This window comes from Carassius carassius, chromosome 12 (genome assembly GCF_963082965.1).
Source record: "Carassius carassius chromosome 12, fCarCar2.1, whole genome shotgun sequence".
NCBI lineage: Eukaryota > Metazoa > Chordata > Actinopteri > Cypriniformes > Cyprinidae > Carassius > Carassius carassius.
Window position 1 is genome coordinate 33,776,606 of NC_081766.1, and position 26,246 is coordinate 33,802,851.

Here is a 26,246-nt window from a genome sequence, read left to right on the forward strand (position 1 = left end):
CTACTCTGTTTATGGCTACCCCAAAACACAGACACCTTCTGATTGATTGTCAGCAGCATACACTTCTGCACATATAACATTACAAGACATCTGGCCACACTAGTGTTTTAGACTTGTGTTGAAACACTAAACACTTCAAATGCAGAGAACAATTCCAGTGCCACATGTTACAGATACCAATTCAATACAGTACAGCAGGGGTGGTCAAATCTGGCCCTAAGTGTCCACTATCCGGCATAGTTTAGGTTTCTGGACAAGACTAGGAAGTGTATCGACATTTTAAATAACATACATCACAGAACAGTGAAGATTTGGACCATAAGTGAGTAGTTCAGTGGTTTTGTTATGTTCACCTTTGCAGCAATTAGAGAGACTTTTAATGCCAAGTTGTGATGCAATTGTGGTCTCCACCATCAGTTCTCAATTAATGAAGCTACTTGGATGGAGTGGGGAAATGTCCTGAGCCCCAGAGCACCAGATATAGTTGACGTTGACTTGATTGCAAATAAATGCACAGACACTATTTAACTGAACAGAGATGACATAACTGAATCCAATGATGAACTGCCTTTAACTATCATTTTTGCATTATTGACACTGTTTTCCTAATGAATGTTGTTCAGTTGCTTTGACACAATGTATTTTGTTTAAAGCGCTATATAAATAAAGGTGACATTGACATTGACTATAATAGTGAAAAATTCATTTTGGTTTTAACAGCATTGCGAGGAAGAACAAACTTCATTAGAACCATGCAACTCCCCTAAATTACTACCAATAGTGCAGGCATGCAGGGAAGGGGGGGGGGTAGTTTTCTGGAGTGATATTACTGCACCGAAGTCGAAGTGCTGCGAAGTGCTCTTCCGCCATACATTATAGTTATAATTTTTTATCCGCTCAGAAAATTGCCACATTTTATTTTGTCACCATACTTACTTGTGTAACTACTCATTTAATGGTCTTTAAATAGGGAAACATGTTTAGTGTTTGCTGGCTTCTAAATTCATCCCTGTTTGGATCCTTAGGAATGGTGCCAAGCTAAATGCTAACATAGTGGTGCTCCGCGCTACAATGATTAAGTGCATGCACTGAGACAGGAGAGGTACGTATCAACTAATCTAATTTGAGGGAAGATCATAGTGGAATATGGAAAAACGGTGGTGTTTTCCTTTAAACTATCAGTTAAATAAAGTTGCTTCCCTGGGTCTGTCCCTTGCCAAGATTGTATAAAACTGATCCGTTAAGACAAAACTGATCTAACAGAGTAGTACTACAATGGATTTATAGGTTATTTAGACGGATTGAAATCTAACATTTTCAGATGAGATTAATCATGTCACCTATATTAAGGAAAGGTTTGGACCCAAATTGAGCACTAAGAAAACTACTTTACCATGTTTGCACTGCAAGAACTGAGAATGATTTTAGTTAGAGGAACACATTTTATGGGGACTAAATTAACTCCTACTTCAGAGTAGGATTTAACCCAGCATAATGGGAACTACCAGTGTCATAAATGTACATTGATTGGCCGGACGGCAATAGAATACACTATGCACTGGAGGAATGGCAATTTCAGCTGTTTGCTGACTTCAAAATTCTTAGGTACATTACAGCTGCTCAAAGAACTCCAGTTACTCCAGAAGAATTGGTCCTGTAATAAGAATGTGTAAGTCACTTTGAATAAAATCATATACCAAGTTAATACTAAATTTTTCTTCTTCCAAGGTATCACTCATACTGTACTTCTCACAGAACTGAAACTGAGGCCTCAATGGTCCAAGCTGCCACAACCTAAAGCAGTGAAGATACTTCAGAGATTCTTAGCCTTTGCAAATCTTTACTGCATGGTGATCAGAAAGTGAAGTGCTATTGTAGTCTCTTGGCCTATAAGAGGCAAAAATAAGTGGAAATCCCTGGACAGGGGCTGATACTAACAGCTTAACCACTACACCAACACTAAAACACTCAAAACAATACCTGCCATTTCTATTTGTAACTGATGTCACATATTTTGGGATTGGTGTTGTATTGAAAGTAAAAACTATGGTGAAGGCAGCAGTAGTGGTTTAATGCCATCTGTCATTAGGAGCTTTGTTTTCTTCAAAACTCAAGTTTTACCTCACTGCTACCTTTCAGCCAAGTACACACAATACAATTGTGCTGCCAAATGTTGGCAAACATAAATGCTTAAGATAGACAAATCAGCAGTCTTAGACTCCCTAGTGTGCCACGCTCATTAATTGATTTTGCAGTGAATTTTAGCCTCCATATTCTGGCAGTCAGAAATTTTAGGTTGCAGTCTTGCAATGTAACTACATATACAATGCCTGTCTACTAAAGATCCAGTAAGAGGACAGAAACTAATGCCATGATCAACACAGACTGATGTAAAATACTCAACACTTTCCAAGGCTATGCATTATAGGCATGAAAATATGTCACAGATTGTGCAACACCATCTTACAAAATTAGCTTCAGCTATGGTTTGAAATACCTGCATACAATTTTCAAGTAATCCCAGAGCCCTTAATAAGCTGGTTCATGTTCATGTGTTTTTAATCAAGGTTGGAGTGAAACACTGCAGGACAGTGACTCTCCAGGAGCAGGTCACCAAGTAAGATATGTTCCTGGATCAACATCTTTTGTTGATCCTGGATCAACATTACTGTCCAGAAATATAAACTTAACCCAGTCCCTACCCCTAAACCTAACCCTACCAATAATTTATTCCTAAAATCAGAGGGAAATGATAAGTGAATAACAAGGGTGTAGAAGCATCTTACCCTGACTGTAAGCCAAAAACTGACATTTCTTGAAAACGTATCCCTCGATTCTGATTGGTTGATTGTTGATCCAGAAACATGTTGTACAGTACTTGGTGAAATCACATTCACCTCCCGGAGCAGGGGTTTACACCATTGCATTAGACCTAGATCTAAAATTAATCAAATGAATGCACTGAACTCCTATATAGAAACTATCCATAAAACTATCTTACCAAAAGTCAGATGGAAAGATATTCAGATGTGAAACCATATAAAGGAAAGGATACAGAGGGCAACAATCAGCGATTTTGCATTATATACTTTTAAATCTAAACTCCACTGTCTGATATACTAAACTAAAGCTTGTAATCACTTTAATATCATATTGATTTTCTTCTATAAATCAACACACTATTCCCCTGTGGCGAAGGCACTTGAGTTTCCTATAGCAACTAAAGATTAAAAATTAAAGAAAATAAATAAATAATGAAAATCTAAAACCCTCGATAAGTATGATTTAAAGACAAAATAATAATAATAATAATAATAATGTGTTTGTTGTTAATAACTGTTAATAATATAATTATTATTAATATAATAATATAACTGTTTGTTGTTGTTGTTTGTACTTCGTTTGAGCTCCGTCACGATATTCTTTATATCAACTATTTTTTATCTTAAATCAATTTTATACACCATCATTTCCGTTTCTATAACTTGTGAATATATCCTCTATCGTATTCTACAACAAAAACAATCAGAGCGCCTCGTTATCACTAGTTTTATTTTGATCTCCCGGGTCCACTATTAGCTTATAGCCCATTAGCATCGGCAGCGTGGTTGCTGCTAATCGCGCTTGCATTGGTAATACTCTATTCACACACATTACCATTGCTTTATTCACTTTTACTTGCTTTAATGGAGGATGTATGTTTACCTTTGATTGCAGGTGAGGACACCGAATGCAGCTCAAGCTGGAGGACGTGGAGAAGCAGATTCGCGACCTGGAAGTGAGGCAGGCCCAGCTGAGAGAGTGGAGAGACGCGCTGGAAACATCCCGGGCTGATGCTCACAAGTCCAGGGTAAGTATACAGCGTGCTGCTAACAGTCCCACCACGTCTACTCCGTGTGTTTCTCTGCACAGGCCCGGTGCATCCAGGACGCAATCTTTCCAGATGTCCTTCACTCCAGCGCCGGGACACCACGTACCCTGGGTGCATCCACAGTGGAGTACGCGAGCTAGGCCCTGGGTGACGTCTTTTCCCCCTCCGATCCTCAAGATCTCCACCCGGAACCACTTCGCTCCCCTCCGCGAGACGGTACGCGAGGCTGTGATCATTAGAGACTACATCGTCCGTCACGTCCGTGCTACATTAGCCGAAGGTAAAGTGCACACTCAATGTTTCCCTGGTGCTCGTGTTCTCGATGTTTCTGTGCAGATACCCGCGATCCTGAAGGCCGGCGAGAGCCCCAGAGCGGTAGTGCTTCATGCCGGGGTTAATGACACCACGCTGCGTCAGACGGAGACGCTGAAGAGGGACTTCAGGAGCCTGATCGAGACGGTTCGCAGCACGACGCCCGCAGCAACGATCATCCTGTCAGGACCACTGCCCACGTACCGATGAGGACACGATAGGTTCAGTAGACTTTTTGCTTTAAATGAATGGTTGTTGTCATGGTGTAAAGAACAGAAACTGCTATTTGTTAATAACTGGAAGCTTTTCTGGGAGCGTCCTAGGCTGTTTCGCGCTGATGGCCTGCACTCCAGCAGAGTCGGAGCGGAGCTGCTCTCAGACAACATCTCCAGGACACTTCGCTCCATATGACTAGTAAGACAATTCTCAAATAACTATTATAATGACTTCTGTTCTACACGCTCAAATGATAGAAGTACTTGCGCTGTCCATTCTATTAAGACTATGTCCGTTGCCCGAATAGTGAGGTCAAAATATAAATTTAATGTAGGATCTAGAGAAAATCGTATTGTGATTAAACCAGAGAAATGTAAAGTAAATGAACAAAAACAATTTTTAAATTGCATCCCAATCACACCCAAAGCAGTTATTGTAAATGAAATGATCACAGATAATAGTTTTGATGTACTCTGCTTGACTGAAACCTGGCTAAAACCAAATGATTATATTGGTCTAAATGAGTCCACTCCACCAAACTACTGTTATAAGCATGAGCCCCGTCAGACTGGTCGTGGTGGAGGTGTTGCAACAATATATAGTGACATTCTCAATGTTACCCAGAAAACAGAATACAGGGTAAACTCATTCAAAATACTTCTGCTTAATCTTACACTGTCAGATATGCAAAATAAATCTATTGTATCTCTTGCTCTGGCTACTGCGTATAGACCACCAGGGCCGTATACAGAATTCTTAAAATAATTTGCAGATTTCCTCTCAGACCTTCTGGTTACAGTTGATAAAGCGCTAATCATGGGAGATTTTAGTATTCACGTTGATAATACAAATGATGCATTAGGACTTTAGGAGTTTACTGACCTAATTAACTCTTTTGGAGTCAAATGTCACCGGGCCCACTCATCGTTTTAATCATACACTAAATTTAATTATATTGCATTGAATCGATCTTACTGATACAGATATCGTTCCTCAAAGTGATGATGTTACAGACTATTTCCTTGTATCGTGCATGCTGCATATCCAGGGGTGCTGCACAAGATCCCGGGCCCTATGCATAGGAAGTCCAAATGGGCCCCCCTCCCCTTGAAAATATATATTCCAGACTTTTCAAGGGCCCTCTCTTCCTTTGGGCCCCTGATAATCAATACTGGTTTTACCCCCAGTCCAGCACCCCGTGCATATCACTGATATTAACTATATGTCTCAGCGTTACCGTCTGGGCAGAACTATTGTTCTAGCCACCAAAGACAGATTCACAAATAACCTGCCTGATTTATCTCAACTGCTATTTGTACCAAAAATACACATGAACTACAACCCGAATTCCGGAAAAGTTGGGACGTTTTTTAAATTTTAATAAAATGAAAACTAAAGGAATTTCAAATCACATGAGCCAATATTTTATTCACAATAGAACATAGATAACGTAGCAAATGTTTAAACTGAGAAATTTTACACTTTTATCCACTTATTTAGCTCATTTAAAATTTAATGCCTGCTACAGGTCTCAAAAAAGTTGGCACGGGGGCAACAAATGGCTAAAAAAGCAAGCAGTTTTGAAAAGATTCAGCTGGGAGAACATCTAGTGATTAATTAAGTTAATTGATATCAGGTCTGTAACATGATTAGCTATAAAAGCTTTGTCTTAGAGAAGCAGAGTCTCTCAGAAGTAAAGATGGGCAGAGGCTCTCCAATCTGTGAAAGACTGCGTAAAAAAATTGTGGAAAACTTTAAAAACAATGTTCCTCAACGTCAAATTGCAAAGGCTTTGCAAATCTCATCATCTACAGTGCATAACATCCTCAAAAGATTCAGAGAAACTGGAGAAATCTTTGTGCGTAAGGGACAAGGCCGGAGACCTTTATTGGATGCCCGTGGTCTTCGGGCTCTCAGACGACACTGCATCTCTCATCGGCATGATTGTGTCAATGACATTACTAAATGGGCCCAGGAATACTTTCAGAAACCACTGTCGGTAAACACAATCCGCCGTGCCATCAGCAGATGCCAATTAAAGCTCTATCATGCAAAAAGGAAGCCATATGTGAACATGGTCCAGAAGCGCCGTCGTGTCCTGTGGGCCAAGGCTCATTTAAAATGGACTATTTCAAAGTGGAATAGTGTTTTATGGTCAGACGAGTCCAAATTTGACATTCTTGTTGGAAATCACGGACGCCGTGTCCTCCGGGCTAAAGAGGAGGGAGACTTTCCAGCATGTGAAGGTCTCTGACGTGACGTGACGTGTTCTGCATATGTTTTTGTCTTTTTGTTAGTTTGTCCTGTCTTTAGTTATATTCCTGCAATCAGTTTCACCAGGGATGAACTGCTGTACATTCAGACTTTTTACTGAATATTGTTATCGGAGGAGCAGCGGCGCTGATCAAACGCTTCAGGACGCGCTGGCGGGGAAAGCGAGCGGGAGCGCTCGTCAGACTCAGGAAGCGCGGATTTCGAACGCCGTTGCCTAGCATCCATCTGGCAAATCTACACTCTCTACCCAACAAAACGGACGAACTCCTTCTGCTTTCTCGGACAAATAAGGATTTCACACACTCTGCTGCTCTTTGTTTCACGGAAACCTGGCTGAATGACGCCATACCGGACAGCGCGCTCCATCTGCCGGGCTTTCAGCTGTTTAGAGCGGATCGCGACGCAGAATCAACGGGGAAATCGCGCGGCGGCGGGACATGCTTTTACATCAATGAACGGTGGTGTAAAGATGTAACTGTGTTAAAGAAGATGTGCTGTCCTGATCTAGAAATGCAGTTTGTCAACTGCAAGCCGTTCTATTCGCCGCGGGAGTTTCACTCGCTCATTCTGGTTAGTGTTTACATCCCTCCGCAAGCGCAAGTAAGTCTGGCTTTACAGAAACTCGCTGAGCAGATCACAGAGTCAGGACAACAACACCCAGACTCTGTTTTAATCATTCTCGGGGACTTTAATAAAGCCAATCTCTCCTGGGAACTGCCAAAATACAGACAGCATGTTACCTGTCCCACCAGAGACAGTAATATATTGGATCACTGTTACACAACAATAAAGGATGCATATCACTCTGTTCCACGAGCAGCTTTGGGACGTTCTGATCACCTTCTGGTTCATCTTATACCGACCTACAGGCAGAAACTAAAAATCAGCTAAACCTGTATTAAGGACTGTAAAAAGATGGACTAATGAAGCAGAGCTGGATTTACAATCTTGTTTTGACCTCACTGATTGGAGTGTTTTTGAAGCTGCTTCCACCGATCTGGATGAACTCACAGAGACCGTAACATCATATATCAGTTTCTGTGAGGATATGTGTATTCCTACCAAGACTCAACTAAATTACAACAATGACAAACCGTGGTTCACTGCAAAACCCAGACAGCTCCGTCAGGCCAAAGAAGATGCTTACAGGAAGGGGGACAATGTCTTGTATAAACAGGCTAAATACACACTGGAAAAGGAGATCAGAGTGGCAAAGAGGAATTATTCTGAAAAAATAAGGACTCAGTTCACTTCGAACGACTCAGCATCAGTGTGGAAAAGTCTAAAGAAGATCACCAATTACAAGACACCACCCCCCAGCACTGTGGAAAATCAACGACTGGCATACGATCTGAACGAGTTTTACTGCAGGTTTGAAAGAACACCCATCACCTGCCCTGAACACCTCTCCACACAACCGTTCACACCAATAACAACTCCTGCAACCAACCCTGAATGCCTCTCCACACAACCGTTCACACCATTAACAGCTCCTGCAACCCTTCCTGAACACCTCTCCAATCAAGCACTCTCACCATTCACACCTCCTGCATCCCCCCTCTCCCCCACACCTGCAATACAGATCAGCGAGGATGCGGTGCACCAGGTCTTCAGGAAGCAGAAAAGGAAAAAAGCACCAGGCCCAGATTGTGTTACACCAGCCTGTCTGAAATCCTGTGCTGACCAGCTGGCCCCCATCTTCACAAAGATCTTCAACAGATCGCTGGAGCTGTGCGAAGTCCCTTCATGCTTCAAACGCTCCACCATCATCCCCATCCCAAAGAAACCCAAAATTACAGGACTAAATGACTACAGGCCTGTGGCTTTAACATCCGTAGTCATGAAGTCATTTGAAAAACTGGTGCTGGCCCACCTGAAGGACATCACTGGACCCTTGCTACATCCTCTTCAGTTTGCCTACAGAGCAAACAGGTCTGTGGACGATGCAGTAAACATTGGACTGCATTATGTTCTGCAACACCTAGACAGACCGGGGACCTATGTGAGGATCCTGTTTGTGGACTTCAGCTCGGCTTTTAACACGATCATGCCAAACCTCCTCCTGCCCAAACTAACTCAGCTCTCCGTGCCCACCTCCGTCTGTCAGTGGCTCAACAGCTTCCTGACAGACAGGCAGCAGCTAGTGAGGCTGGGAAAATACACATCCAGCACCCGTACAATCAGCACCGGAGCTCCCCAGGGCTGTGTTCTCTCCCCACTGCTCTTCTCCCTGTACACTTATGACTGCACATCTAAGGACCCCTCTGTCAAGCTCCTGAAGTTTGCAGATGACACCACACTCATCGGCCTCATTCAGGACGGTGACGAGTCTGCTTACAGACAGGAGGTTAAAGAGCTGGCTGTCTGGTGCACTCTCAACAACCTGGAGCTTAACACGCTCAAAACAGTGGAGATGACTGTGGACTTCAGGAAAAACCCCCCTGCACTCCCCCCACTCACCATCATGAACAGCACTGTGACTGCAGTGGAGTCATTCAGGTTCCTGGGCACCACTATCTCTCAGGACCTGAAGTGGGACATTCACATTGACTCCATTGTGAAAAAGGCCCAGCAGAGGTTGTACTTCCTTCGCCAGCTGAGGAAGTTTAACCTGCCACAGGATCTGCTGAAACAGTTCTACTCCACCATCATCGAATCCATCCTCTGCACTTCAGTAACTGTCTGGTTCAGCTCAGCTTCTAAATCTGACCTCAGAAGACTACAGAGGGTAGTCCGGACTGCTGAGCGAATCATCGGTTTAACTCTCCCTTCTATTCAAGAACTGTACTTATCCAGAGTGAGCAAAAGGGCTGTTAAAATCACTCTGGACCCCTCACATCCAGCACACTCCCTCTTTGAACTGTTGCCATCTGGTCGACGCTACAGAGCACTGAGCACCAGAACGACCAGACACAGGTATAGTTTCTTCCCTCAGGCAATCCATCTTATGAACAGCTGATACACACTGAACACACTGAACACACTACACTTTATATTTATATACACATACACTTAATTTATCTAACACACATACTTAGTATACACTTAAATTTTGCACATAATATACATGTACATACATAACTGCATTTTTGTAATATACCTGCCTACAATTGTCAATATTTTTTGTATTTTTATATTCTTTTATTATGTGTTTTATGTTCTGTCGCTGTCATTCTGTTGTACTGCGGAGCTTCTGTCACGAAAAAAAATTCCTCGTATGTGTAAACATACCTGGCAATAAAGCTCATTCTGATTCTGATTCTGATTCTGATGTTATCAGCGTTCAGTTCAAAAGCCAGCATCTCTGATGGTATGGGGGTGCATAAGTGCATACGGTATGGGCAGCTTCCATGTTTTGGAAGGCTCTGTGAATGCTGAAAGGTATATAAAGGTTTTAGAGCAACATATGCTTCCCTCCAAACAACGTCTATTTCAGGGAAGGCCTTGTTTATTTCAGCAGGACAATGCAAAACCACATACTGCAGCTATAACAACAGCATGGCTTCGTCGTAGAAGAGTCCGGGTGCTAACCTGGCCTGTCTGCAGTCCAGATCTTTCACCTATAGAGAACATTTGGCGCATCATTAAACGAAAAATACGTCAAAGACGACCACGAACTCTTCAGCAGCTGGAAATCTATACAAGGCAAGAATGGGACCAAATTCCAACAGCAAAACTCCAGCAACTCATAGCCTCAATGCCCAGACGTCTTCAAACTGTTTTGAAAAGAAAAGGAGATGCTACACCATGGTAAACATGCCCCGTCCCAACTATTTTGAGACCTGTAGCAGAAATCAAAATTGAAATGAGCTCATTTTGTGCATAAAATTGAAAACTTTCTCAGTTTAAACATTTGCTATGTTATCTATGTTCTATTGTGAATAAAATATTGGCTCATGTGATTTGAAAGTCTTTTAGTTTTCATTTTATTAAAATTGAAAAAACGTCCCAACTTTTCCGGAATTCGGGTTGTAGATGAAATGACTGGCAACATGGGCACTATTTTCTCTAATAAATTAGAAGCTTGTTTCCCCCATCAAATTGAAAAAGGTTAGAGAAAAACGTACTGTGCCATGGTATACAGTAATACTCACTCTCTCAAGAAATAAACTCTTAGACTTGAGTGCAAATGGAGAAAAACTAACTTGGAAGTTTTTAGAATTGCGTGGAAAAACAGTATGTCCAGCTATAGACAGGCTCTAAAGACTGCCAGGGTCGAGCATATCCAAAAAGTCATTGTAAATAACCAAAACAATCCAAGGTTTTTATTTAGCACAGTGGCTAAATTAACAAATAACCAGACACCACCTGATTCAAATATTCCACCAACGTTAAATAGTAATGACTTCATGAATTTCTTCACTGATAAAATAGATAACTTTAAAATTAGAAATACAATAACAAATGTAGATTCTACAGCGTCTAATACTTCAGTTTCATCCATCACACCCAAAGATAAACTGCAGTGCTTTAAAACAATAGGACAGGAAGAGCTAAATAAACTTATCAATGTATCTAAACCAACAACATGTTTATTAGATCCTGTACCCACTAAATTACTGAAAGAGTTGTTACCTGTAGCCGAAGAACCACTTCTCAATATTATTAACTCGTCGTTATCTTTAGGTCACGTCCCAAAACCATTTAAGCTGGCTGTTTTTAAGCCTCTTATTAAGAAACCAAAACTAGATCCTAGTGAACTGGCAAATTATAGGCCTATTTCAAATCTTCCATTTAGGTCTAAAATTTTAGAAAAAGTTGTGTCTGCTCAATTGAGCTCCTTCCTGCACAAAAATTATCTGTAAGAAGAATTTCAGTCAGGTTTTAGGCCCCACCATAGCACAGAAACTGCACTTGTTAAAATTACAAATGACCTGCTCCTTGCGTCAGATCAAGGCTGCATCTCATTGCTAGTTTTACTTGATCTTAGTGCTGCGTTCAACACCATAGATCATGACATACTCATAGATAGATTACAAAACTATACAGGTATTCAAGGACAGGCTCTAAGATGGTTTAGATCCTACCTGTCTGAATGCTTCTATTTTGTTTATTTAAATGGGGAGTCATCTCATTTATCACCTGTAAAATATGGAGTGCAACAAAGATCCATCCTAGGTCCCCTTCTATTTTCAATATACATGTTGCCCTTTCGTAATGTTATTAGAAAATACGGGATTAGTTTCCACTGTTATGCTGATGATACTCAGCTATATATCTCAACGAGACCAGATGAAACCTATGGAAACAGAGTGTGTTAAAAATTTTAAAGATTGGATGACCAATAATTTTCTCCTATCAAATTTGGATAAGAGATATTAATTATTGGACCAAAAAACAGTAAACAGAATCTTGTAGATTACAATTTGCAACTAGACGGATGTACTGTTAATTCCTCTACAGTCAAAAATCTGGGTGTTATATTATACAGCAACTTGTCTTTTGAAAACCATATTTCCCATGTTACAAAAACTGCATTCTTCCATCTTAGAAACATTCAACATATTCAATAAACAAGCTACAGGTCGTCCAAAATGCAGCAGCTAGAGTCCTTACCAGGTCAAGAAAATATGATCATATTACCCCAATTTTACAGTCTCTGCACTGGCTACCTATTAAGTTCCGTATCAGTTACAAATTATTATTACTTACCTATAAGGCCCTAAATGGCTTAGCTCCTGCGTACCTAACTAGCCTTCACGTTACAATTCATCACGCTCCCTAAGGTCACAAAACGCTGGCTTTTGGTAGTTCCTAGGATAGCAAAGTCCACTAAAGGAGGTAGAGCTTTTTCACATTTGGCTCCCAATCTCTGGAATATCCTTCCTGATAATGTTCGGGGTTCAGACACAATCTCTCTGTTTAAATCTAGATGAAAAACGCATCTCTTTCGCCAAGCATTTGAATAATGCATCTCTTAAATTGTGACTGCAGTTGAATCTGATCAAATGTGCATTCTTATTCTTTAGCTTGGGTTAAACTAATTAATTTAACTTTGTTGGAACACAGCTATGCTAATGATGTCTCTATTTGTTTCTCTGTTTCTGCTGGGATCTTCATCCCGTGGTAACTAGGATTTACACAAGCTCCAGTCTGGATTTAGAACACCTGAGAAGAGATGATGCTGACCCCTCAGAGGACCCCGGATGATGCTAGCCCTGAATCAACAAACAGAACTAACAAATATTGCTACAAGTGTGACTGCAGTATATAACAAATGCTGTTAATAATGTTCATCGTCTGGCTGACTATGTCTTGAATTAATTTTTCTGAAAATCCTCTCATATGCACACAAACTGACAGTCACCACTTATAAGCCACTACTAAATATTGTAGAAACGTACAATAGAAAATTTTCTTTAAAACTGCTTTGTAATGATTTGTATCGTAAAAAGCGCTATACAGATAAACTTGAATTGAATTGAATTAATAATAATAATAAGTTCAGTCATTCTAGTTTAATTTAAGGGTTTTTGTGAACTTCCCTATTAAATTTTACCAGAACCAAGACTGATAAAAAAACATGACAGACAAATGGTACATTCATATATGACACTTCTATTCATGTGTTTGATGGGTCTGACAAATTACTTGGCAGCATAGTGGCATAATTCTTTAAAAGCATGTCTCAAGCACAAGAAGATTTGCAACAGTCAGCAATCAACACCAAGCTCTTGCTAGGAAAGGTGATGATAAGGAACTGTATCCTTAGTTTGAAAAACAGGTTATGACAGAGCAAAAAAGAAAAAAAAACTTACTCCGAGAGGCCAAATTCTCTACATTTGTAACGCTGATTAAAGACCTCTTCCTGCTCCTCCTCTTCTTCCTAACACACACACACACACACAAAAATACTCTTTAATATACCTACCTAAGAGCACACACTATGAATACACTATGCACTTAAATTAAGTACATGAATAGTAATTTAATATAAAATGCACAGAATAGTTAATGCACTGGATACATAATGAAAGGTATACTAATGAAGTCAGAAAGAGCTTTTTGCCAAGTCTGTTTACATGCACAAGGAATTTGTAGACAGGAGACAGGAGCTATTAGTGCTGAAGAAAGTACAGATATTGTGCAAACATACAAAATAGTGCAGACATAAATACAGTAGGAATTACACAGAAGAGATAATCAGAAACATAAATAATATTTTATAAATTTTTGTGGGATTATTTCAGGTCACTGTTATTTCTATTGCAAAATATTACATTTACATGTTTATTAGACAAATGTAAAGTGTTACCCTTCTTTTTCTTACCTTAGTTAGTTCCTGTGCATTGGCTAAATTATCCACAGCAATAGCCAAGAATACATTGAGCAATGTGTCTGTTCACAACATCGTCAAGAATTTGGGTAGAACTGAATAGAATGAGCATTACAAGCTTTACTTGCTTGCAACATTGTTTTCATGTGCAACAACAACATTATTGTATTTTATAATAATAATAATAATAATAATAATAATAATAGTACTAATACTAACAATTGCTAAAAAAGGATACAGTTCCCAAACAAGGTTAAAACAATAAAATAGATTGAGGACCACATGCCATACTGCACCCCTCCTTGTGAGCGAATCCCATTGTACATCACCTCATTCCAGTCCTCTCCAGTAAGAATCTATGTTGAATTAATTATTTTTAAAAAACAGTTTAAATAATATAAAAGTTAAGTCTTGCAATGTAAATGTAACAAATTGTCGTAATCATACTAAATATATAATTACATACTAATATATATAATTAAGTTGAGTATGATGTGAATATAAGCTTTATGATTCAAAAGCATTTACTATGTTTACATCCATAGTGATCTGTGGAGTCTTACCTGAAATACGGTCATGATGGCTGCTGGAAACGTGTCAAAATTAGTAGGAGTATAATCTTCAAAGATGAACCTGTGCAAGAGAAAGAACCCATTCAACAGCTTTAGTTAAAACTACATTTGTGTTTGTTATTTTTATCCTTGTGAGCATCCATATTGTTCCAGATTGCATAAGTATCCATTTGTTATTGCTTGAAGCACAGACACATCGCTCTGGTAAGCCAATGGCATTTTACTTTTGTGTATGTTAGAGTTATGCATTTTTACTAGTCAGAATGTACCTTATATAAATCTCTCACAATATGTCATGCAGCATCAGTGTCTTTGCTGTTTCTGGAAGGTGCATGAGTGGAGAGAATGTGCACATACAGTAACTGAGATGATGTGGGTGGGAAACAAAAGTGTGCATTTCTTAATTGAAAGAAGCATGCTGCTTGCATTGTCATATAAGATAATATCTCATATTTCTGCAGTGCATGCAGTGTGGTATTTTGGGAATGCATTTTGTGAAAGAAATCTGGGTTTACACCATGTTTGCTATCAGAATTTGGCAAAGATTGGATGAATAAATCAAAAGTAAGACTGTACACTAAATCAAATTATAATATGGACTAGTGTCTGTGAAAAAGAAATAAAATAAATACAAATAAAAAATAAAAAGACTTGTATTTAAATATGAAGTCCACATGTCTTCATAGCAAGTTGCCATAATTGGTTTAATTTGAAGAAATTGTGATAAATATTACTATTAATTACTATAACAGTAATAACATAAATAATAATAATAATACGATTATTAAAACTTTAAGAATTAATAGATTATTCTCACATTTTAATTTTAATAGTAAACCTCTGTTGTGCTCTGTTATTATTATTATTATTAAGTACCACTACTACTTATAATTAGAATTATAATAAATTATAATACATTAGTAAAATGTTTTGTTAATTTAATTAATTTAATTTTAAATGGAATGAATAAGTGGTATCTATAATTACGAAGGGGTCCCTAGAAAATGTTCTTCTTTTTTGCCCAGCCCAAAAAACTGAGAACCCCTGCATTACAGTATACTACACAAAACTAATGTCACACAGTTACGCAAACAAGTGTGTGGAAAGTGTTCTTCACCATGCACTGAATAAGATCAACTGAAGTTACTGGTGCTACAGTAGGTAGGTTGGTATTGAGACTCCACTTTTTTTTTTCCTTCCATGTTTTTGAATTCTACATTTTAATGAATTGATGCACCATTTTATTTTTACATTTGTGTACAGTATACCTTTATGTTTGTCTTTGAGAAAGAACGAGAGAGATCAGCGCTCTCATACCAGATTCACGTTCTTACCTTCCACCAAACAACTGCATGCCAAGTAAAGCAAAGACTACGATAAACAGGAAGAGAAGGAAGAGCAGGCTGATGATTGACTTCATGGAGCTCATGAGGGAAACCACCAAGTTTCGTAAGGATGTCCAGTACCTGATCAATCAGACAAAACATCACACCTTTCTTTACATTGGCATTATTTGCCAATTTGCTCAATTTAAAGCGCTTCACAATATTCCCACAATAGTGCACACAATTACATGTGACAATAAATGTGCCTGACACCATCTGCTCTGTATAATGTGGTCCTGTCCCATATTTAAGGTAATACAATTGCATTCAAATCCATTTGTCCTCTATTCAAAATTTGAAAGACATATTTCATGACATTTTTGTCTGAGTATGCAGTCTTAATGTGAATAAATCATTTTCTTTCAAACTGACAAATGGACAGACATACAGTACAGTACCTAAAGTTGTTTTTAAAATACATATTTGAAAATGCTGTTAAATGTAATCATAACTAATAAATTGGTTTTGAATTGGACATTTATGTTGCTTTAACACATTGCTTTTGTTTATGCATTGGGTATTCAAGTAAAAAAAAAAAAAAAAAAAAAATGCATGTGGACAGTTCATACACAAGCAGCAATAACCTGTGACTGAATTTTAGCAGAAGTTTCTTACAGTACAAATTATAGTTTTATTTTGGTGTTGTAGTCGAGAGACAATGCTTCAGACACATCTGTTTTATATGCTTTTATGTAGTTTCATGTCAACAACATCATTTGCATTTGCTGGTGGCTATCATGCAAAAATTTCCTTGATAGAATGCTGCAGATACTACTTGGATAAATGATATAAACTTACTTCGTTATTTTAAAGATTCGTAGCAGACGTAAAGCTCTGAGGACACTGATGCCAAAAGACTCTCCAGGCCTGAAGAATCCCCAAACCACTTCAAAAATACTGCCAACAATCACCTGCACAAAACAAAACAAATACTTAAGACATTAAGAAAAAAAAAATCCTCTTGAGACCCATTAAAACTGCAATATTGAACCACAGTGGCAAGGCTTTAGTTGTTGTTGTTATTGTTTTTTTTTAATAATGTTTTATTTTATTTTACTGTAATCATCATCATAATAATACTTAAAAATAATAATTATTGTTATTAATTAATATTGTTATCATTGACACTGACTGATCCAAAAGTGTATAATAATAAATAAATAAATAAATAAATAAATACAATGGTATTATGTAAACACTGGCATTTAAAGGGTTAACATCCTAAAAGTCAATGTATTTTGGGTACTTTTGATCAGGGCTGATCATAAAAATCTATGCCAGTGAAAGCGGGCAATATATATATATATATATATATATAATATTTTCAGGACAGCTTTCTAACAGACATTTCTGTCCTCTAAGGACCTAACTTAAACATGAACACTAAAAGATTCACTCACCCCACAATCAAAGCAGTTAAAGGATGAATGGAAGTAGAGACGGAAACCAAGGCCATACATTTTCAGAAACATCTCAGCAAGAAAAAGTCCCAGAAACACGAACTCTGCGTAGTCTGAAAACCATAAAAATTGTTCAAGTTTCAAAGAATTTGTAAAGTGGCAGACACTTACTGTTTCCTGGGGTTTCGAAAGTATTAAAACCATGTCTACTGTCTACTATGTCTAATCTGGAAGCAAGCCCTAAAACTAAATTGCTCCCATTAAAATCAACAAAGCTCTATAAACCTCATTCACAATGATGGTTTGATGGGTTGCTAGATACATGATGTGTTATACAAATAGAATCAATATTCAAGCCTGTTAGAATAAAGTATTTGGCCCATGGTACATTCTTGTTTGTTACAATTGATGAAAATTAAGTAAAGAGTGAAATGAAAATGCAGGAACACTGTGACAGCTTAAGAAAGCTTTTATGACAACACCACCTGCCTTGAGCTACAGAGTGCTGGATGTCCTGTTGTGCCGTATGGAGTTATTTCAGCAAGTCTTAGACCTTTAGGGACCATTAAGTAAATGTCCGTCATCAATACACAGAACATTTCTGACATGTGGAGCAGGAAGTGAGCCATTTTTCTGTCTGACAGGACTATTTTTGGGTAGTCATTTTATTAACAGCAATTTCTCTGGAAAACATAATGTTGCCCTGAACTGGTTCTGTTAGTTGCAGCATGTTTCCTCCTAATAAAATGTGCTTTTCAGAACTGCAAACTGTGATGTAGATGTCTTTATCAGAAGCAACAGTCAGACACTCAGAGAGGGTGCTTCTAGGATTTTGTGATCAGACTGTAAGCTGACTTGAGCACCATAGATCAGGGTGTCCAATCCCCAATGGAGGCCCACCAGGGACCAGAGTTAAGCCAAAGCCACTGGAAAACAAACCTGCAAGCTTTAGCCAAAAATTTTACTTGAATTGGAATAACTATTATAACTGCCATGTGCCTTATGCTGATATAATGCATTTTAACGAATAATTGACTAAGAATTTAAAATATTGTATGATAGTGTATGTTGGTTACACTACACTACACACTACACTATTTATATTTATATACACTACACTTTTTATCCAACACACATACTTAGCGTACACGTAAATCTTTTGCACATAATATACATGTACATACATGGAACACACTATACTACTTATATTTATATTTATATACACATACACTTATTTATCCAAACACACATACTTAGCGTACAGTTACAATTTTTCCACATAATATACATGTACATACATAAATGCTCTTTTTAATATACCTGCCATACATTGTCAATTTGTATATTGTCAATCCTTACCCACCTATCTGTATTTTTTTGTATTTTTTATTCCTTATTGTGTTTTTTTGTTCTGTCGCTGTTATGTTGCACTGCGGAGCTCTGTCACGAAAACAAATTCCTCGTATGTGTGAACATACCTGGCAATAAAGCTCATTCTGATTCTGATTCTGATTCTGATTCTGATTCTGTTATGACAAAAATAAATAAATAATAATAATTCTTCCCCTGGCTTCTAAGTAAAAAAAAAAAAAATAGACTTGAAATGTATTGTCTTGACAGCTCAACGTTATCTCATGACCAATTCGTACGTATTTTATGAGGTGGCTAATTCGTACAAATTTATACAACCTCAGTCGTATGATTTTGGGTTTAAGGGTGGGGTTAGGTGTAGGTAATTTGTAAAAATTCATACACATTGTGGAACTCGTAAAATACGTACGATTTAGCACAAATTGGATGAATTTGTACGAGTGAGGTCATGCAAATTAGCCACCTCGTAAAATAAAAAAAAGCTGCTGTGATGATAACACTTTTTTTTATTAATGTACCGAATAAAACCTTAAATTGTGACTTTAAGTGCAGTACACCAGCAATTTGAACTTATTTTTATTCTTTACTATGCAACAGGGGTGCCAGGTCTGCGTAACAAATCTAGCCCAATCATATGGTTCTGGGGAAAGTTAAATATTAAAATCGGGATGGGGGTGGGGGTCGGTTCTCCTTGGTCGAAATTAAACACCTAGTTAAACATCAAATTAAAAATCTGGTTGGAGCTAAATCTGCAGGACGTTGGTCCTCCAGGAGCGGGACTGGACACCCCTGTTCTAAGGGCAAGCGCTAACAATAAACAGTTATTCTTATACTTTCTCTCTGGGTAACAGATGGTGCTCTAGTTGAATATGCCATGGGCTGTTTGACTTGCATTAGAAAAACCCAGAGGCTGTCTACTGATAATTTTCAGAACTCTCCACAAAACCTAATTTCAAACAATAAATATGATTAGTAAACTGTATAATACTGGTCTAATGTATCTGGTAAAATGCAATCCTAAGGGACAGTGCAAACACTCTTTTAATGTAAAAATAAATAAATAATAATAATAATAATAATAATAAAAGTATTTACTATAGACATGCAATGAAACATTAGCAACTATTTTTGCATCTGACCTTATTACACATGCATTTGTAGGAGTTTCCCTTCCAGATGCAAAATTTGTGTGAGGAGTATATTTAAATGAAGATTTGTGGCAGTCAATTTACTGGTTTTTGCACCATTTCTTAACACTCCCAAAAACCACATCTTAACCCATCTTGTTCCTGTTGTTAGTAGGTTAACGACACAAATTAGCATGTTTGTATACCTCAGGAGTGGATGCTGTATCCATGAATGCTTTTAACCAGGGCCCGGTTCCCCAAAACGTTCTTATCGCTAAGTAGTTCTTAACCTATTCCTTAACCTCTCTCTTAACCTTATGGCACGGTTCCCGAAACGTTCGTACGCTAAGTATATCTTCTGTAAGTCATACTTTCGTAAGGTTGGTCTGGACCATTCGTAGCTCTCTCTTAGCGTTATTTGAGCTCATGACGCTACTGTACAGCAGTCTTTAGAAATCAGCACAGCGAAGTACAAGTCAAACTATGGTATGTTGACAATTTTGTGGCTCAACAATGATTTTCTGTTATTTTTTAAGACTCATAATAAATTATGTTCGCAATGGATACAGGCCTATTTATGAAGTTGACTTTATGTGGTTACAGAACTAAGGTGGTAATTAGCCTAGGCTTTTTCGTAATTTAATTAAAGCGAATTGGCAATCATTTTTTGATAATTAAAATCTGGCAAACAATTTGGCTCTAAATGGCTAAGATCTTTAAATGGGTAAGCATGGTGGTGTCCAGTAAGCGACCAACTATCGATCCAACGTGTTCTTGTATTGAATCAAAGACGGAGTCGGACTCTGAGCCGTTTAGTCCATGTCAGTTTTTTTATTCGGCAAAACTTAAGCCCTTTTGACATTTTGCCTGACGTGGCTATATTAAAAAAAATCCCCTCCCAAGACAACTCATTGTGGAGCAGCTGGACCTTCCCAGACCTGCGCTGGCCAGGCTAACCGGTGGAATTCTGCTTTAAGCCCTGAAGCCCAGCGCTACTTTTTTTTTTTTTTCTTCTTTTTTTTTTTTGCTACAGAGAGATTCATCGAGGTCGTGGGACAGGGCTACAGCCTAATCAAGACCTCTGTGTGGAAGTGCGTCCACACTGTCTCCAACACCCTTCTGCGCCATGACGGGGATTGCATCCTGGTGGATGGCACTCATCCCTATCGCCAATCCATCAGTGAATGATCAGGCATAGGCTACCTATCGCGAAAGGAAGACGCGGCCATAAATGTGCAGGTTATAGTGGACCATAGGGGTGTGATATCTGACCTGGTGGCAAGGTCAGCAACACTTCAAGTTCCTCTGACGAGAGGCTTGGTGCCCTTTTTTACGTTGCTTCCCCAGCATATTTTGTATCTAACTCTCTCTCTCTCTCTCTCTGTTCATTGTAGATAGGTTGCTTTTTATTAAAAACATAAACCAATTGCAATCAATACCGCATTAAACAGAAGTAACTGCAGCTGCTTGCCAATCAATTCTAATTGTAAAGTACCTTGCCATTAATATAAAAGTGTATTATATAATTTTTATAAGTCGTTAAACCCATGTCAAGAAGCGGCACATGTGGCACAACAGGATGGATGATTAGAGAGGGATACCCGGTTTGTCTTACCGTCACAACATATCGTGTGAACATTACTGACCCTTTGATAATTTAATTTATAGTCTATATTTTACTGATAACTTAAACTATGTTAAAATAAATGTTACTGTAATAATTTGAGGAATGTTTCATTTGCATAGAATGTGTAGTCTTTCTTAACGCTGTATTGCACCTTCGCGTAAAGTGGAAAATCGATTCATTAGCAATCGATGCCAACTAATTCAGCACCCTGACTTTGGACAGCGCTCTTGTAACGTCGGACGTAAGAGGCAGCGTGCTAAGAAGCTTCCTAAGGGACACTTCGGGGAACACACTTAGAAACATCAACAAATTTGGTAAGATATATCTTTCGATGTCTTCTTAGCGCGCTAAGAGTGAACGTTATCGGGGAACCGGGCCCAGATGTTTATACATGATTTGAATGCATTATCATTATTAATGTCTTCCTACTCTACACTGATGCAAATTTAAGAACAATTGCAACGTAAGATATTTGATCAACCATACCTCAAAACTTTATCTACACCTGAAAGCTTTTAAAGCTTTTAATACGAATGATAAAATGAGTAAAACTGCTTATACAGACGTCAAATTTAATGCCAATACATTCCTAGCATTCATGCATTATTACAATGACTCTTACTACGAGTAGTAATATTAGGAAGAATGAGATACTCACACTGAATAATAGTAAGCCATTCCGGTTGGTTGTGATGAACGATGGAAACACAGATGGTGTTGAGCCCCACCAGACTCAGGACTATCCAATAGAAGCTGTCAGTTTTAACCATTCGCCGAATAGATATCCGCATCATGCGCTCCTTGCGCCGCAAGTAAGCAGCGGGTCCTCGTCTCGCTGTCCGTATTCCAACCCTCGGTCGGGGGCCACCTGACACCCCAAAAAAAGAAAAATCCATATTCTCACAGAATGTCATTTGAATTTGAATCTTTTGTTCCTGTTAGAAAGTCAGCGGTGGTATTTCAAAAGCCTGAAAATTGAGATTTTTTTTTTTCCAGACAGTCATTCTGTTCAGATGAATGATACCACAAACATGATTACACAAAGCAAAACAAGTCAAGTCTTAATGCGGATAAAAACAAAGAGATGGCATTTATATTTTACTCACCGATTGTAGAGATTTCAGAATATTTATCCTCTCCCGGTCCTCGACGCCTTGCATTTTTCTTGCTGGTGGCCCTTTTCAAAACTAAAATGAAAAGGGTTAAATGGTGCCGCTTGTTGGCTTTATGCTTCTTATCATAATGGTATAGTAATTAGAAGAATATGTCTGGAAGTATTTGTTGCATTCAATATTTCCCAGCTAATGGGGAACATTCTCAATAAGTTAATATAAAATCTAGGACAAAACATTCTTAATTTAATGTTTATGAAATGTTATAATAATAATAATAATAATAATAATAATAATAATAATAATAATAATAATAATAATAAATAATAATACATTTTATTTATAACACACTTTTCATCAGAGATCTCAAAGTGCTACAGGTAAAAAAAAAAGCTTTGCTAAAAATAAATTTCTTAAGGCCTTTTTTAAAACAGTGAGTGGATTGAGGTGCCCTCAAGGAGTCAGGGAAGGCATTCCACAGATGTGGGGCAGCAGTACAATCTGCCCTATCTCCCATTGTCCTAAGTCTGGTTCTGGGTATGTGGAGAAGGTTTGAGTGAGTGGAACGGAGGGAACGGGTTGTGCTTTGTTGGTTGATAAGTTCTTTGAGGTAGGGGGGGACATGTCCATGTATGCATTGATGTGTTTGGAGGGAAACCTTGTACTCAATCCTTGTGGAGATAGGAAGCCAGTGGAGTGTGTGAAGAATTGGGGTAATGTGTTCATGTTTCCGCACTCTCATCAGGATCCTAGCTGCAGAGTTTTGTATGTACTGAAGCCTCTGCAGACTCTTTCTAGGGATCCCAATGAGACATGCCTTCCAGTAGTCCAGTCTGGAAGAGACAAAGGCATGAACCAGCTTTTCGGCATCTGAAAGAGTGAGAATGGGGCGGAGTTTGGAGATGTTATGGAGGTGGTAGAAACAGGTCTTGCATAGGTGATTTATATGAGCTTCAAAAGTGAGTTGGGAGTCCATTTTTACAACAAGATTGGTGACTGTTGATGAGAGGGGAATGTTGGTGCCAGAAAAGGTGATGCTGGTTATGGATGATGATTTGATCTGGTGAGAAGTGCCAACCAGGATGGATTCGGTTTTGGAGCTATTGAGTTGAAGGGAGTTGTGCTCCATCCATACCTTTATCTCCTCCAAACAGGTGCTGAGATTTGATTGGGATGACTGTGAGGGTGTGGTTTCAGCTGTGGCATGTACATAGATCTGTATGTCATCGGCATAGCAGTGAAATGAAATTTTTGTGGCGGCTGATGATTTGGCCAAGGGGAGTGAGGTAGAGAATGAAGAGGATTGGGCCAAGGACTGACCCCTGGGGAACACCGCAAGTAACTGTGTGTGGATTTGATTTGGAGTGGCCCAGGGAGATGTATTCTGCACGGTTTGTGAGGTATGTTCTGAACCAACTGAGGGCAATATCATTTAGTCCAGTAGTGAGGTGGAGCTGGTTTAAAAGAATGCCATGGTCGACAGTATCAAATGCAGCAGAAAGGTCCAGGAGGATGAGGAGGGAGGGAGAGCCAGCATCAGATGACATAAGGAGGTCGTTTGTGACTCTAATGAGGGCAGTCTTTGTGCTGTGAGCAGAACGGAAACTTGACTGTAAATGTTCTTACAACTTTATTAATGTTTTATTAACGTTCTGATAACGTTCAGAGAACATGTTCTGAGATCAACACTGAACGTATTTATGATGATATTTGTACTTGATGAACGTTCTAAGAAATATTTTATGCAACCTTTAAATAATGTTGTAGTCATGACAAGAAAATATATATTTTTTATATCATAATGACCAACAAACAGCAGTCCTTAAAACTGATTTTCCATAACAAATTGTACAAATTTTAGTTTTAAATTAAAGTCTTGAATTTTAGTAAGAGATAAATTATATAAATTATGGATAGAAACTGTACCTAGATGAAAACTGGTTTAAACTCCATAAATGAGACAACACATTTATTGATGTGCTGTTAAAATGAAATTCATACCATCTAACGCTGATCTCCCAGAATTTTTGTTTTCTTCTGCAAGCATTACTTCCTCTTTGAGAGAGAGAGAGAGAGAGAGAGAGAGAGAGAGAGAGAGAGAGAGAATGTACATAATATATTAGCAACGAAGTGATTAACTCAACGTTAATCAAATAAATTATTGGTTGATTCAGTTTGGTTTGTGATGAAAAAAAAGAAGACATTTGTAGGCCTCTTAAAAGTGATCTGCTGTACTGTAGAAGCATCAACTATTCTGAGTACAGACAGGAACATATACAAACACTCCAGGCAGTGAGTCAGTGTCACCTTTCCATTGACCCTTCACTGCGTGGGAGAATGAGCAGCTTCACACACTCATGTTCACCTGAATGTAGTGTTCAGGTGGTGGGTGGCAGGGTGAAATGTGAAAAGAGTAGTGTAGGTGTAGTACACAATCAGAGCACTGTCTGTCACTGAACCTGGGTAAAGACTGTGAAATTTCGCTAGCCTGGCTGAAATTACTGTGCCAAAAGATGATTTTGAAAGTCAAAAGATACAAATAACATTGCATTTTAAAACAAGCACATAATACCACAGTAGTTTACTTACTTAATATTTTAGCATAACAGCAGAGTAAGTCTGAGCATGCGACTGTGCTAGTAATAAGTTAGCCAATTAATCATCATGACTTGAGGTTTTTATGTGTTTCTACAAGCTACATGATCGTCAGCAGATATTAGTGCATCAACAGCCTAAAATCACTTGATGTCTTCTTCCCTGTGCTCTCAAGAGCAATTTTGCCATTTGGCATACAACCACATGTTCCCTGCATCTCCCACAACTCCTCTCATCCACACTTTTCTAAAAACTCGACATCCGTTTATTATTGGCTAGCGAAAACCTTCTGTATTTCCAGGGTATTTCAATTAACAAAATTATTTAAATGAATAATTCACCACCCCAAAAAAAATAATCCTCAAGTAATTCACAGCACTCCAGTCACTTTACATATGGAGAAGACAAAAGATTAAACAAATCCAGCATTAAGACGTTTTGACTTCAAACTGTCACTTAAAGCTAAAATATGAGTCCATAAATCCACAATAACAATTCCTCCAGTGAAAAAGTCCATCTCCTGTTGACTCTCACATCAAATTCCAGACACATATTTGTTTAGAGGTGTTCAAACAGTGCTTGATCTGTGCAGATTTCTCTCCTGATTCAGACCAGAACACTTTTTTTCACTGGATTATTGACTCATATTTTAGCCGAAAGTAACAGTTTGAAGTCAAAAACATCTTAATGATGGATTTGTTTCAACACAGCTTTTGTCTTCTCCAGATGTTAACTGACGGAGTGGAGTGCTGTGCATTATTGTGATCAGCTGTTTGGACTCTCATTCTGATGGCACCCATTCACTGCAGAGAATCCATTGATGAGACACTAATCCAATGCTACATTTCTACAAACATAATGAAGAAACAAACTCATCTACATCTTCGATGTCTTGAGGGTGTGTAAACTTTCAGCAAACTTCCATGTTTGGATGAACTAGTCCTTTAAAGGAATCAGTCAATACCAGGAACTGCAGGCTTGTTTCTCACCTCTAATCTTCAATACACAACATCTGAAAACATGAGTGCTAAACAAACATACTGTAAACATACTCTAAAAACAACAAGAATGATCCACATGAACGACAAAAGACTAATAAACCAATTCA

At 38.4% G+C, this 26,246-nt stretch overlaps 1 protein-coding gene across 1 annotated transcript in view; it reads right to left on the minus strand.

Annotated features, from left to right (window-relative positions):
- The window catches only part of LOC132155296 (voltage-dependent R-type calcium channel subunit alpha-1E-like), a 116,544-nt gene that overhangs the window by 47,714 nt on the left and 42,584 nt on the right, over positions 1 to 26,246 (minus strand). The window contains exons 9-18 of the mRNA XM_059564174.1: positions 24,545 to 24,598; positions 22,538 to 22,618; positions 22,090 to 22,299; positions 17,307 to 17,419; positions 16,705 to 16,817; positions 15,856 to 15,987; positions 14,513 to 14,582; positions 14,188 to 14,305; positions 13,944 to 14,011; positions 13,432 to 13,499 (exon numbers count right to left, since the gene is read on the minus strand). Coding sequence (XP_059420157.1) covers positions 13,432 to 13,499; positions 13,944 to 14,011; positions 14,188 to 14,305; positions 14,513 to 14,582; positions 15,856 to 15,987; positions 16,705 to 16,817; positions 17,307 to 17,419; positions 22,090 to 22,299; positions 22,538 to 22,618; positions 24,545 to 24,598 — 1,027 coding nt within the window. The remainder of the gene's footprint in view (positions 1 to 13,431; positions 13,500 to 13,943; positions 14,012 to 14,187; positions 14,306 to 14,512; positions 14,583 to 15,855; positions 15,988 to 16,704; positions 16,818 to 17,306; positions 17,420 to 22,089; positions 22,300 to 22,537; positions 22,619 to 24,544; positions 24,599 to 26,246) is intronic.